Source organism: Varanus komodoensis, unplaced genomic scaffold (assembly GCF_004798865.1).
Source record: "Varanus komodoensis strain SLA01 unplaced genomic scaffold, ASM479886v1 scaffold43, whole genome shotgun sequence".
Taxonomy (NCBI): domain Eukaryota; kingdom Metazoa; phylum Chordata; class Lepidosauria; order Squamata; family Varanidae; genus Varanus; species Varanus komodoensis.
The window spans coordinates 5,876,251-5,890,117 of NW_025335985.1; the positions used below are offsets into that span (position 1 = coordinate 5,876,251).

The 13,867-nt window shown below is 53.7% G+C and overlaps 1 protein-coding gene across 4 annotated transcripts in view; it reads right to left on the reverse strand.

Annotated features, from left to right (window-relative positions):
• Positions 1–2,540: 2,540 nt before the first annotated feature.
• NOL6 (nucleolar protein 6) overlaps positions 2,541–13,867 on the reverse strand; it is a 60,670-nt gene continuing 49,343 nt past the window's right edge. For 3 of the 4 annotated variants that reach the window (XM_044443995.1, XM_044443996.1, XM_044443998.1), the window contains 2 exons: positions 4,790–4,891; positions 2,541–2,913 (listed from right to left, as the gene is read on the reverse strand). In XM_044443995.1, coding sequence (XP_044299930.1) covers positions 2,764–2,913; positions 4,790–4,891 — 252 coding nt within the window. In that variant the 3' untranslated portion in view covers positions 2,541–2,763. Of the gene's footprint in view, positions 2,914–4,785; positions 4,892–13,867 lie in introns of those variants that run through there. The other variant, XM_044443997.1, reaches the window with a different exon arrangement.

Here is a 13,867-nt window from a genome sequence, read left to right on the forward strand (position 1 = left end):
AATGGAGCCAGGGGTCAGACTAGATGCCTTGGGAGGCCCCTTCTGACTCGCTCTGGTTCTAGGCTTCTAATTTTCCCTATTGCTGAAATGGCACCTTTAGCAGAGAATGCAAAAGGAACGAATTAAACTTGCCACTGGTTCGCAGGGACTGGGGCAGTTGGGGGAAATTGCCCCACGAATTCCAGTCTGCCCATTCTGTCCCCAAGGAACTCCAACAGGAGCAGAAAGGGCTTTACGAGCAGCACATCTCCATGATCTTGGACACAGAATCTTCACTTTATTTTTGTGTACTGAAAAAACAAGCTTCTAGTCCTTAAGGCTGAAGAGGCAGGCTTGAAAGACAGGCCAGGAAAAGGCAGGGGTGCCAGAGGGCAAGCAGGTTTCTGGCTTAGGGCAGAGCGGCGCTTCCGTGTCTTGCTCCTCCTCGTGATGAGCAGCAGAAAAGAGATCACGAAAATCAAGTGGCCATAAGCAGCATCACAGGATTCCAATAACTGGCAAGATTCAACCTTTCCCAGTACAGAATTTCATTACGTTGACACAGAAAAATTACACAGAACATTCCAGTCCTCTTTTTATTTGCTCCCGCAGCTCCTTTGGAAGAAATTTCAGCAGCTGCATCTTCTTCACAGGCACCTTGTGAGCTTCGGAGCCAAGCTGCGACCTAAATCCAGGTACCGTCTACCCAACCTGGGCAACCTGGCTACCTGGCCATCTGGCTACCTGTCCACCCACGGGATTCCACTCTGAAGAGCTGTCTGGTATCATCCCATTTTGCTGAACCGCTGACGTGGATTGAAACTTTACAAGAGCCCTATAAAGTGGGTTAGTGTTCAGTCGAATTGTAGGGCTGAGGGCGGTCATGAAATCATGGCAGAGGCGAGATTTGGACTAGGTCATTGGCCAGGATGGCGGCTCAACATGGACCTTGACCGTTTAGTTCGTTCTTCCCAGGTCTCTTTTGGCCCTGGCAACTCACTAGCCAACGCTGCCCGTGGCTATCGGTTCTCTTCTCTTTATTGCCCTAGCTCCGTTTCTGAGGCCGCTTGTCTTTTGCAACAGCAAAGGGCCAAGATGACACAAGCCAGTGCTGCCTCCTACACGGAAGGCACTTCCTGATTCCACTGTTTAAGAGGAAGTTTATATGGGCGAATAAAATGTCGCATTTGGGCATGTTTGACCGCTTTTGTTTGCCCTTAGTGTATATTTAAGCCAGCCTCCCCGGCCAGTTTCGTGTACCAGAAAGGATGGCCCGTGGCCGCCACACAAGGCCAGCAATCCATAAATAAAAGCACAGAAATCGCTCAGGACAGGTGGTACGGCCCTTGCGCCAGACAATGTCACGTGACACGGGCACGCAAGCCAGCCAGGCGTTATTACAGTCATTCTGCATCTCCATGGGGGGGGGGGGTCACCAATGGGCTGACTGCAATTCCCATCATTCGCAGCCATCCAGGCCTGCCGGCTGGGAATGACAGGTGTGGCAGCCCAACACATTGGAATGGGCACCCGTTGGGAAATGCTGCAATAACACAACACAACCGGAGTGCAACACAACCTGTAAGGACAAGCGCGAGGGATGGGCAGAGAAGGGAACCACAGAAGCGCCTTCCACGTTCTGCTGCTTTTTGTGACACTGTTGGTTTGGCAGGAGGCCGAGACCACCTTTGCAGCGACGATGGCGACGACCGGCATTTGCAGGTTGTGCAGTCTGGCTTTCCTTGGTGCAGAACTGCTAAATTTTAGCACAAGGACTGCACTAAGGCACCAGCCACGGGGCCACACACATCCTCCTCTCGAGATGCTGGCAGAGCAGACATCTTGTGACGAAGGCAAGGGGCTGCCCAGTTTGCAGCCCTGCAGGAGAGTAAGAGCGTTTCTTCCGACCGGCCCGCAGCCAGCCTCTTAACAAGGCATTGGTAGGCACGTCATGCGTGGAGCTGGGGGTCAGACTAGATGACCCGGGAGGTCCCTTCTCACTCACTCTGTTTCTTCTCCATGCACAGAAGCCAGTTTGGCGGCCCTCCACAGCCCTTGCCTTGCAGTTGTTTCACCTTGCAACCCACCACCTTTTCCAGTGGGGAGGGCTGTTTCCCCGCACCCCCCCAACCCCACTCATGCCTGCAGCGGCCCCACCTGGGCCCGACACAGGAGGTCGAGAGGCAGACGCAGTGGCTGTCAGACCCGCTACACGCACCGAGGGCCTTTTGCACACGCGGCATCTTCAGCTTCAGTGCCTCAGGCAGCAGCCATTTTGGAAACCTTAAATCCCGTTCATGCCAAGTCTACTTTTCTACTTCTTAAACACCATTTCTCTCCTCCTGCTCCTTTCTCTACCAAGTTCGTGCTGGTCTTAGAAAATACCTATTTCCTCCTACTGCCTCTCTCTTTTAACCCTGTTTTTCTGGAACTGTTCAGTGCCAGGGAAGGCAGACGTGCCGGCAGTGACTATTCCCCCAGCCAATCCAGAGCACAAGAAGCTCTGGAGAAAAGCCTATTTTAGCTTTAACTAGAATTCCACTTGATGAATAACGAGCCACTTGGAGGCAAAAGGATTTAATAGCGCTTCTGCAATTAACGTGTCCTTTACGAGAGATGTCAGGGCTACCTAAACTGGAGGCCTTTGTAGGAGGAAATGGCATGGAGCAAAGTTATCAGCATAATAAAAATTCCTTTCCGCCAAGAGATTTCGAAATAGAAAAGTTCTGTGTGAGAATTCCTCCAGAGGAGCACAGGAGACACGATGCAGGGTCCCACGAGCTTCTAAATGGACCATTTCTCGGTAGAAGCCTCCACCGATTTGACCAGTCCTCCTCCCAAAATCTCAAAGTCTTCCAAAATGGCCGCCACATTGGGAATTGTCTGGGGCTCGGTGCTGAGGGCCAGCAGCATGCTTCCCTTCATGTTTGATACCTGGGGATGGAAGCAAAAGGATTATGGCTACGGCACCCTTCAGACAGCACACGAACGATGGTTAGCGCCAGCCACAGTTTAGAGTACCAAACTGAGGCAAGCAAACCATGGTTTACCGCTGTGCAGCCTTCCCTGTACCTGACGCCATCTAGCTGTCCTGGTCCGCAACTCCCTTAATTTCCAGTCCCACGGTCAATGTGGTTTGTCGGTTTCTTCTAACAAGGTTACGGCTGTTCTAAATTGATAGCCACTCTAGAAGCTGCTGAAAAACTGAAGGAAGGGGTAGAAAAGTCTGGAAAAATGCATTTCGGATGCCTGTTTGCTGCCCATCACACACCTGTTTTTGCCAGCCTTCAGCCTCACTCACTAGGCTTGGCTGGTCGCTGAAACTGAGGCTTGTTTGCAGAGTTTTAGTAGATCTGACTACATGGGATCCGCGCTTGTAATTCATTTAATTGTTTACACGTTGCCCTTTTGCCAGCAACACCTAAGCTGGTGAACAGGATGTACGCCCAAGAACACAGCGGTGTACTCCCAGCTGCTAGCATGAGGACTAGGAACTTGCCTAGTGAAATAAAACGTGGGGGATAGGTGGATTTCTGCCTATTCCCTTGATCAGATGTCGAGCCAGAGGCTGTGTCTGAGAACCAGTGGGGTGTTACGAAGCCATGCAATTCCCTGCACCTTCTTACTAACAAAGCCAGCTTTATCTTTTCTGCGAGCTGCTGGCCAGAAGCCAGAAGCGGGAGCTCTCCGCCCTCCCCACCCTGCCTCCAGCAAAAAGCAATCGTCTCCTTCGTCTCCAGTCTTCCCAAGCCCTTGCTCCGGATCACTGCTAATCCTGCTTTAGCACCAGCCCGCCTCCCCGACACACCTCACCCGATTCCCTCGACGCTTGCCTTCTCTCCGCCAGCCTCCCTCTCCTCTACCGAGCCCTCCGGCCTCCACTCCAACCCATGCCTCTGGGTGCTCACGAAGCCCTCCGGGCAGCACCCCTTCCCTGTTCTCCCCCCACCCCCGGCAACCTGCCCCTTCCGCTCCCGTGTCCCTCCCAGGCCAGCTTGAGGCGGGGAGGCAGAAGGCTGGAGGCCCACACCGCTGAACCGGCAAAAGCCGAGCCCGGGCTCCGGACGCTCCCAGCAAGCCCCGTCCCGAGGCATCGCGCAGCCAGCCGGTCACAGAACTCGCGGCCGCTGTGAATGAGCCGGCCCGGACCCCCCCCCCCCCCAGCAAGCAACCCCCTCTATCTACTGCTGCCTTCCAGGGCTCAGCGACTCAGCCCCAGGCCACTCTGGCACGGCACAGAGCCCGAGTGCCTGGTGAGCCTGCCCGGTGTCCGCACGGTGCCTGCCAGGAATCGAGCCCTGCAGAAACACTGCGCAAGCCACGTCCTCTCCTGCAGCCTGCACCCCGAAGTGTCCACAGACGGACGGCCTGCCAGCTTGGCCCGCTTTCCAAGCCCAGGCTGGGCGTGGGGGGGGGGGGCTGCTTCCACACAGCCCTTGCGCAACCCCGCTCCCGGCCCTAGACTTTGCGCGGCCTTCCCAGCACCACGCCCCTCAGCCCGGGCAGCGTTGCCAGATGTTAGGGGAACTGGTCCACAACGTCTGCAGGACTAACCCGGAGGCTCCTGCTTCAAGTCCCAGAATCCACAGAGCAAGACCCATCCTGGCTTCGTGCCGTCTGCTCCTCTCCGGTGCCCCAAGCGCCCCTCCTGACTCCCCAACAAGTTTCCCCGGCCCCTGGTGTCCCTCGGCGCATTCTGGGCAGGAACCGGCGTCCCTGCAGGGGCCCTCAGCTCCCGCTGAGCCACTGGGCCCTTCCCGCAGCAGTGGCCACGCAGGGCCCACGGCCGGATCCTGGCACGGGGACTCACCTTGAATGGCTGCGGCTGGAAGGCGGAGGGCTTCCAGAGGACCCCGATGACCTCTCCGCCGTGCTGGTCGTGGAAGAACAGGGCAAGGGCGCCAAAGGCTTCCTGCAAGGTACAAAGGGACTGCGGTGACGCCCGGCCACCACGGAGGCTCCGGCAAGAAGCACTCTTCCGGTGTTCCTCTGCTGGCTCCATAAACCAGCTTGCATCTGTTCAGACCCCACACGGGCTCAGACACCTCACCCTGCTCGGTTCATCCAGCCCAGAACGCGCTTCCACCCAGCTTGCCACGGAATGACCACCGCATTCCAGTTATCCCAAAAAGGTGATCGTGGGAGGAGAACTGAGACTTGTGACTTGCTGTCTGGGTTATCCTCACAACCACCCTGCGAGGTAGGTTAGACTGAGCATAAGGAACTGGTCCAAAGTCGCCCAGGAAGTTTCACCACTGAACAAGGACTGGAACCTGGATCTCCTGAGCCCCAGCCCAGCCCTATAATCACTACCCCACACTGGGATAAAGTGGGGAAAACTGCCAGGCCCAGAGCCTGTATTTCCTCAGCTCAATCCTCTTTTATTGGCCTGCCCCCACCACCCCAGGGGGCATGGAAGCACTTGAAGCTGAACATGGAGATGGGGCAGAGTGATGGGCTTTGAGATCATTCCTTCCCTATAAACAACTAAGGCCACCACCAAGGATCGGCCTCATATTTTCATGATTTACATGCTTAGCTTTACAACATGCTGAGTTGGTGCCTGTCCTTATTCCTGCCTGTGAGGACTGCAGAAGTCAGCAAAGATCTTGAAATAGTTTTCAGAGGGGTTACGGCGTCAATTTATGTAGGCAAAATCTTCACAGAGACTGAGAGAAGAGATTCTAGTTCTAAATGAAATAGGCTGAATGTTTAAATAACCAAACAGCTGCGTGGAATAGATTCTCACTCACACACACACACACAGACACACACACAGAGTCAAGTGTATCATTATGTGTTATGTCCAGGCTCCAGCAAAAACACTAAGATGACACTGTAAAAGTGATACAGCATAGAAGTCCAAGGGCAAAGAAGGTACGGCGATTTTACTAGCAAGTGCTGGAAAGATAAACAATTCAGAACCGGCCCTTTTCCCCACATCCGGCAGGAACAGGAGGCTGATCAAAAGTATGGGAAGGACATTTTAGCCCGCCTCAAGTCTGTAGCTGGATGTGACATCCAGGACACAAACAGTGAGACTCCAGTTTCTCAACCACAGGCAGGGCCACGACAGCTAAATACTGGGAAAAAGATCATGTGTCAAACTGGAGATTTGGAAAAGCAGAATGAGATTGGGACAGGCAAGTGGGGCTATTTTGAAAAATCTAAAGGAAGGAGGGGAAAAGAGGATCCCCTTCTGTATGTTGGAGCAGGACGGTGTTTGCTCAGAAATACTAACCATGGTCTGAAGGAGAAATGGGATATATGAGACACGGGCAGAGTGTACAGCAAAAACCTGCAGCGGATCCTAGCTCCTAGTCCCTAGTATTCCCTGGGATGCTTTCTTGGGGGCTTCTTGGGGAATCATCCAGATGGCAGCCAGTGACAAGCGGGGTCCCCCAGGGCTCTGTCCTGGGGCTGATCCTGTTCAGTCTTTTCATCAATGACATGGAAGCAGAGGTGAACAATCTGCTGATCAAATTCGCAGGCGACACTAAAACTGGGGCAGTGGCCACAACTGAGGAGCAGGTACTCCACATCCAGAAGGATCTGGACAGACTATGGAAGTGGGCAGGAGACAACAGGATGGCGTTCAATGTGGATAAGTGCAAGGTCTTGCACTTGGGGCATAGGAAAAGGTGTCAAAAGTACAGGTTAGGGGACAAGTGGCTGGAGAGCAGCGCTTGTGAAAGGGACCTCGGGGTGCTGGTTGACTGCAGGCTGAACATGAGTCAGCCGTGTGATGCGGTGGCCAAGAGGGCGAACGCCACCCTTGGTTGCATAGCCAGAAGCGTGGCTTCTAGATCGAGAGTGGTATTACTGCCACTCTACACGACTCTGGTGAGCCCGCAATTGGAGTATTGTGTTCACTTTTGGGCCCCTCATTACAGGAAGGATATAGCCAGGTTGGAGTCAGTGCAGCGTAGAGCCACAAGGTTGGTGGCCGGTTTGCAGGGGAAGCCGTTTGAGGCGAGACTGAGGGAACTGGGTCTCTTCAGCCTGGAGGAGACTCAGAGGGGGTCTGTTGGCAACATGCAGGTGTGTGAGGGGGTGTCACACAGAGGTGGGCAGAGACCTGTTCTCCCCTGCAGAGGAAGGCAGGACGCGTTCCAATGGAGCAAAGCTCAGGGAGCCAAGGTTCCGTTTGGATGCCAGGAAGCACTTCCTGACAGTCGGGACCCTGAGGGTGTGGAATGGGCTTCCACGAGAGGTCATTGAGGCCGCATCGGTGCGGGTGTTCAAGCACAGGCTGGATGTCCACATGGTGGGCATGTCGTGAGCGGAGCCGGCTGGTGCCGGAGGTCAGACTAGATGGCCTGGGAGCTCCCTTCTGACTCGCTCTGTTTTCTATATTTCTGCCAACTTCGCCATCTTGGGATACAGGGCAAGTTGTTCAGAGCCTGAAGCAGGGCAGCCCACGCTGCTCCTCAGCTTCCCCTAGCCGCCCAGCTACTATGCATCCGACAGACTTCTGGGGGCTGCTTGACAGAGGGGGTTTTGCCACCTTTTGAGCTTTTTCTACTTCTGTATATATGCGGTCTCTACCCCAAATCCAAACCGCCTCCTTCTTGCTTCTCCGCAGCGCCTCTTTGGGTACAATCCGGTCCAGACACCAGTCGCCAGAATGTCTTTGCCGGGCAACGCCTCTGGTGTAGCTTTGCTGCCGAGCTCAGGTCTTCTCCTGAAAAGCTCTTCCATCTTTTTCAGCTTTAAGCTGTCCTGACTTCCTGCAGTTGGCATTAGGTTGTCTTATTAGCAGTTGCTGCTGCTAATTGCTCTAGAGATTTATACTGCCTAATTTTTCCCTTGTGAACCACTTGGAAACTCTGCTGCAGGGCAGCCCATAAACAGTGAGTGAATGCTGGGCCATTAAATCAGGAGCTGAGTATAATACGCATTAATTGGCGCCTGACAATGTCAGGGACTGAAGCTTGACCCTTTACTATGCAAAGCAGGGGCTATACCACAAAGCCCTGCCCTTGACTGACTGACTGACTCTCTCTCTCGTGCACACACACATGGTCAGAGACTGCAAATAAGAATCAAAAAATATTGTCTGGTTCTATTTTTAATGTATGTTTTTAAGCCAGCGTGATACACTAGTTAAGAGTCCTGGACTGGGCCTTGGGAGACCAAGTTCCCCTTCAGCCACGAGGATCACTGGGCGACTTTGGACTAGTCACTAATTCCCCACCTAACCAACCTCACAGGGTTGTGGTGAGGATAAAGGCAGAGGAAGATAATCTGCAACAGTTTGGGACTCATGCCCGACCGCTAGGATATAATTGTCACGAAGGAATAACAAAAATCCGCTTTAGCCACAGTTCCAATTAACATTTTTTGCAAACGTGTGAGAAAAGAATCGACGGAGCATAGTGCCGAACACCATCAAATCCCCAGGTGTCCCAGCATTTAGTGGCCACTGTCACGCCATGCCGGCATTTTCTTCTTCCTTTTATTGGATTGTTGCTTTGGAAGGACAACAGACGCATTCTTCAGCGAAAATCACAACGGGGTTAAAATACATCGCTGTGTCGACATGGCAAATGAACGATTCTCAGCAAAAGGAGGCCGAGAGCAACACAGTTAAACGTGAACTTCAAATGTAAATCTAAGTGTAACCAGCTCCAATTAATGCATACCCTTTGGCACACCTGCAATGAACATGACGCAGATCTCAGACTTCAGTTCCAAGAAGGCCGTGTCAGCACGGACTAAATTTAGGACTGTGGCAGAGGAAGTCCAGAACATGGGGAACTGCCTTCCACCACCCTATCGCACGTGCTATTGGTTTCTGTGATATACCAGAAAGAGTGTTGCATTCAGAGCCTCCCAGGTCTTCGGCATGTCCGTTTCCCCCACTGTAGACAATGACTGATCTTGCGGGGAGAACGAGACCTCAGGGCTAGGGCTGCACCCCTCTCGCCACGTCACACTTCGCCCTTGTCTGACATGGGGAAAACCGGGATGGGCCAGACCAGCCGCCTAAAATTGCCTGGCACTTGCCCAGCCATTCCAGGCAGGGGAATGTCCATTCAGACGGGATGGGCACGTTTCGCTAAATAACTACTTACCCGAACACACGCGCACAATATCCAATGTCCCCTCGCTCCTCCAAAGAGGTTTGAAACAACATGAAATGCAAAGGCAGAAAAGGGGCTGGTTCCCTGAAGGAGCGTCTCCTTCCGTGTGTGCCTGTCTGCCCCTTAAGATCTGGTGCAGAGGCCCTTCTCTGGGAGCCCACCTTGAAGAAGAGCAGGAGGGTGGCTACCCGGAGAAGGGCCTTCTCTGTGCTGGCCCCCCAATTGTGGAATACACTCCCCAGAGAGGTTCGCCTGGCACCGTAACTTTATCTTTTTCGTTGCCAGGCTAAAATCTTTCAATTTTCCCAATGTTTTAAGGTTTGACTGTTTTAATACGGGTTTTATTGCCGACTGGTTAAGAATCTGACTAGGATGCTGCGTTTTATTCTATTTTGTCTTATTGTTAAACCATCCCGAGACCACAGTAGGGGACAGTCTAAAAAAGTTTTAAAAAAATAAAATAAAGGCCCCACACCCCACGCTTACACAGATCTGGCCAAACCTCACAGAGGTCAACCCATGTGCAAGCTGAAAGACAATGGGTGGGCAGAAGGCAGGTTGGGGGTCTCCTGGAAGATTAGGGGGGGGCGTGGCGGTGCATGCAGCAGGACAGGACTAGCTATAGCAAAGCCCCCTCCATCTGTATCTTGGCCTTGGAAATGAAGCAAGCTTCGAGACGAGCAGCAGTGGGCCCGGCCAGCTGCACGAATGCCTCCGACATCTCACACGCAAAGGCATCTGGACAGGCAAACTTGTGTGTATGGATGGACTGGTTTTGCACCCTGCGCTTCTGCCAAGAAAAACAGCAGCCAAGGAGCTCCTGAGTGGACTAGAAATGCAACGAATAATATTGATTCCGCAGGTGACCCTGACAGGTTGCAGCTCTGAACGCTCGGGCTGAGAAGGCTGCCGTTCTAGCCCCAGAGCGCTGGAACGACGTCTGTGCACCAGCTCCCTGGCCTCCTGCCTTGCCTCTCCCCGAAAACTGAGCCCTGTTCTAGGGCTTCCTCCATCCGGACTGCCCAAGGAGAGGCAGTGTGGCGTAGTGGTTAGAGGGTTGGGCTGGGAGCCAGGAGATCTGGGCTCTAGTCCTCAGTCAGCCATGAAGCTCACCGGGTGAGGCTGGGCTAGTCAGGACTCTCAGTCCAGCCTACCTCACAGGGGGCTTGTTCTAAGAATAAAATAGAATCATAGAAATGGAGCAAGTCAGGAGGGGACTCCCAGGCCATCTAGTCTGACCCCCGGCTCCAGCTGGCTCCGCTCACGACATGCCCACCATGTGCATGTCCAGCCTATCCTTGAACACCCTCACCGATGAGGCCTCAATGACCTCTCGTGGAAGCCCATTCCACACCCTTGGGGTCCCAACTGTCAGGAAGTGCTTCCTGGCATCTAAATGGAACCTTGGCTCCCTGAGCTTTGCTCCGTTGGAGCGCGTCCTGCCTTCCTCTGCAGGGGAGAACAGGTCTCTACCCATCTCCATGTGACACCCCCTCACATACCTGCATGTCGCCAACAGATCCCCTCTGAGTCTCCTCCTCTCCAGGCTGAAGCGACCCAGCTCCCCCAGCCTCTCCTCATCTGGCTTCCCCTGCAAACCAGCCACCATCCTAGTGGCCCTTTGCTGCACCGATTCCAACCAGGCTACATCCCTCTTGAAATGAAGGGTGCAGAATTTAACTCAATACTCCAGCTGCGGGTGCCCCAAAGTCATATAGAGTGGCAGTCTCTCCACGAAGAAAACCTTGTAACCCTCGGGCTCCCCGCAAAAGGAAGAAAGCCGGGGTATAAATGTAATTCAGTGACACAAATACAATCACAGCCATGCCTTTGGTACTAATCCTGAGTCGTTTCTCTGCAGCGCAGTCCTCATACCATAGCAAGCAGGGCAGAGTAACGGCAGCAGGAGCTCCAGCCAGGTACTTGAAAACACATACCTGGGCAGGGCACATGAATTCTGAGCATACGTGTGGCACCTAAGACAATATTTCTCACTGGGGGCTGCCGAATCATGGAGTTCTGGCAAAGGAAATCCCACCCGGACCTGTCGGTCTTAGATCTTCCCTCCCCTAAAACAGAGAGAGTCATGCCATGAAGATTAAGTTAAGCTTGTGTTGAATGATCTGTGTGCACAATTTAAGTGAAAGCGGGAGCGGTAAGAAAACTAGTTTTGCAGCGGCTTGGCATGAGGGCTATTTGTGTGCTCAGCGAGGCTGCCAGGGCACGTGGAGATCCCCGTGTGCAGCCATACGTTGTCTGAATTTCAGACCTGCTTCTCACCACTCCAGGGAAACAAGTCTAGCCTGGATGGCGGTCACGCTGCATCTGCAAATGCCTCGGGGATTTCGGCAAGCGCAAAAGACAGCCCCCCGTTCCTGATGGCTACCAGTTTCTGTGGCCACTACGCCATTGAACAGCTGCACTTCAAGGTGCCAGCACTGACTTTTGGGATTGCTGTAGTTCCTAGTATTCCCTGGGGTGCTTTCTGCCACAGTGGCCCCCTAGACACTAAGAGCTGGTCCTCCGCTCATCTTTTCACCACTCAGGAAGTTCAGATGGCCATTGGCAGGGTCTTTTTGGTGGGGCCCTTCAGCGTGGAACACCCTCTCCACTAAAGCAGGCGCCAGGTGAAGACCTTTTTATTTAAACGTCATTTTAATTGTTAACAATATTTGCTTATTTATCTGGCCAGGGCGACTTCTTCTTTTATATTGTTATTTATTTTATATTGTTAATTTTATATTGTTATTTTTGTATTTTATTGTATTTTATTGTGTTGTAAGCCGCCCCGAGGCTTCGGCAAGGGGCGGCATAGAAATGTTTTAATTAATTAATTAATTAATTAATTAATTAATAAAGTCAGGTTCGCAGAAGCTCTCCTCTCATTTCTACTCTACTCTGCCTCTTCTGTATGGTTTTTTATCTTGAACCTTTCCGAATTCTTCTGGGTGCCTTCTGTTTTGGGTTCAAGGATGGGCTGGACATGCACATGGTAGGCATATCATGAGTGGAGCTGGCTGGAGCTGGGGGTCAGGCTAGATGGCCCAGGAGGTCCCTCCTGACTCGCTCTGTTTCTATGTTTCTTTCCAGCCCCTTTTCCCTGCCTCCTGCTACATCCCAGAACTTAATCGACTGCTCTTGGTGAGCCCTGGACTGGCTGACTTTTAAACCAGTGTTCTCAAAGTGGGGGTTCAAAGTATGAGAAGACGCTGATGGCAGCCACAAAGATCTGCAGTCAAGGAGAAGCCAAGGGTTGGAAGCCAACCTGGAGAAGAGCAGGTTCACAGCTCAGTCCAAGGGGACAAGGCCCGTTGGGTGTTGGAAGGCCACCTCCCGGACGCTGAAGCCAGAGGGCGTCCCTTGGAGGAAAGGGGGAATTTGTGCTGAGGACTGGATGAAGACCACGGATGGCCGCCCTGCAAGCCTCCCTGGCCCAGAACAGCCTCTGGGAAAACTGTGGGGGATCTGGCGGTTTCCTCGTGGCCCGACATGCCCTCGAGCTCCTCCACCCAGACCAGGTGGGACAATTAAGCCTGCGGTAATCCAAACGCACAAAGAGGCATTTCCGCAGAAGTCGCTCTCGGGGAGGAAAAGCCGTCTCTGACGGGCTCTCGCCTCCCCGCCGCGGCTCGTCCGCAGTGGACACTCGCCCACGCAGCCACAAAGATGTGCCGAGCGGAGTCTCCCCGGGGCGGCCCACTGGGGCATCCCGCGAACTAGCGCTTGCTGCCTTGAAGTCGGATCCGCAGGCACTCACAACACGCCCCTTCTGGAAGAAGAAGAAGTCCCTGCTCTGGCGGATGAGCTGGGAAGCGAAGGGCCGGCCTTGCAAGCGGATAAACTCGCGTTCAGGAAACCGCGGGCATTCCCGGGACAGCCATCCCCAACGCGACCGATGGGCTGCTGGAGAAATCCTCCGCCAGTTCAAGTGAGTTTGGACTCATTCGAATCCAACACGCAAATTCTGCGGTGGATCGGCTTTTTATGATTCATTTCGTGCTCGCGCTTTCATTCCACCCAATAGCACGAAGTTGTCCCTGCACTGCGGATTCGTAGCCTTTTCTTGCCTTTTCAGGGGAGGAACCTGCCCTCCTCGTGCGCATTAGCACAAGTGCCCCTTAACACCAATGCTCACATGTGCAAACGCACTAGCCCGCTCCACTGAAGGCACACTAGTGCTGACTCACTGTTCAGCACATTTGTACGTGTGTACGTTTGCACTAACGCAAATCAGCTCGAGGGGGGTGACGTTCTGGCAAGCAGATTCCTTCAGTGAGCAGGCGATGGAGCAAGAAATGCCAAAAGGGAATAGTTGGGACAAAAGCCACACAATCCTAGCCTACAACACCCATCAGCCCCAGGCCATGCAGAGAAGCTGAGTTCCATAAATGCAAGAAGGCCACCACATAACGCAACGTTGGCTTAATATAAGCCTCTCAAGGTGGGGCTGGAACCCCAGATGGCTAGTGGCCTCTGGTGCTGAGCCACACGCCCGGGCAGGATGGATGGCGCCCATCCTCACAGCTCCCCACTGCGCCGGGCCAACTGTTGCGAGGTCAGCCGGCTGTGGGCAGAGGGGCGGGTGCAAGGAAAAGCAATTTTACGCATCGCGTTTTGATCGGGGACAAAGACCGGGAGGGGGTGGCAGGCAGGAGGCTGCAATCCAAGGCCCTCGGGCAGCCAGGGGGGCCACGGGGCATCCCGGAGTCCCAGATCTGAGCCCCGAGGCAGCACGCTGGCCTGAGAGCCGAGAGCTGGAGCTCCACCTCCTTCCTGCCAAGAGAAGCCCCCGCGGAGCTCTC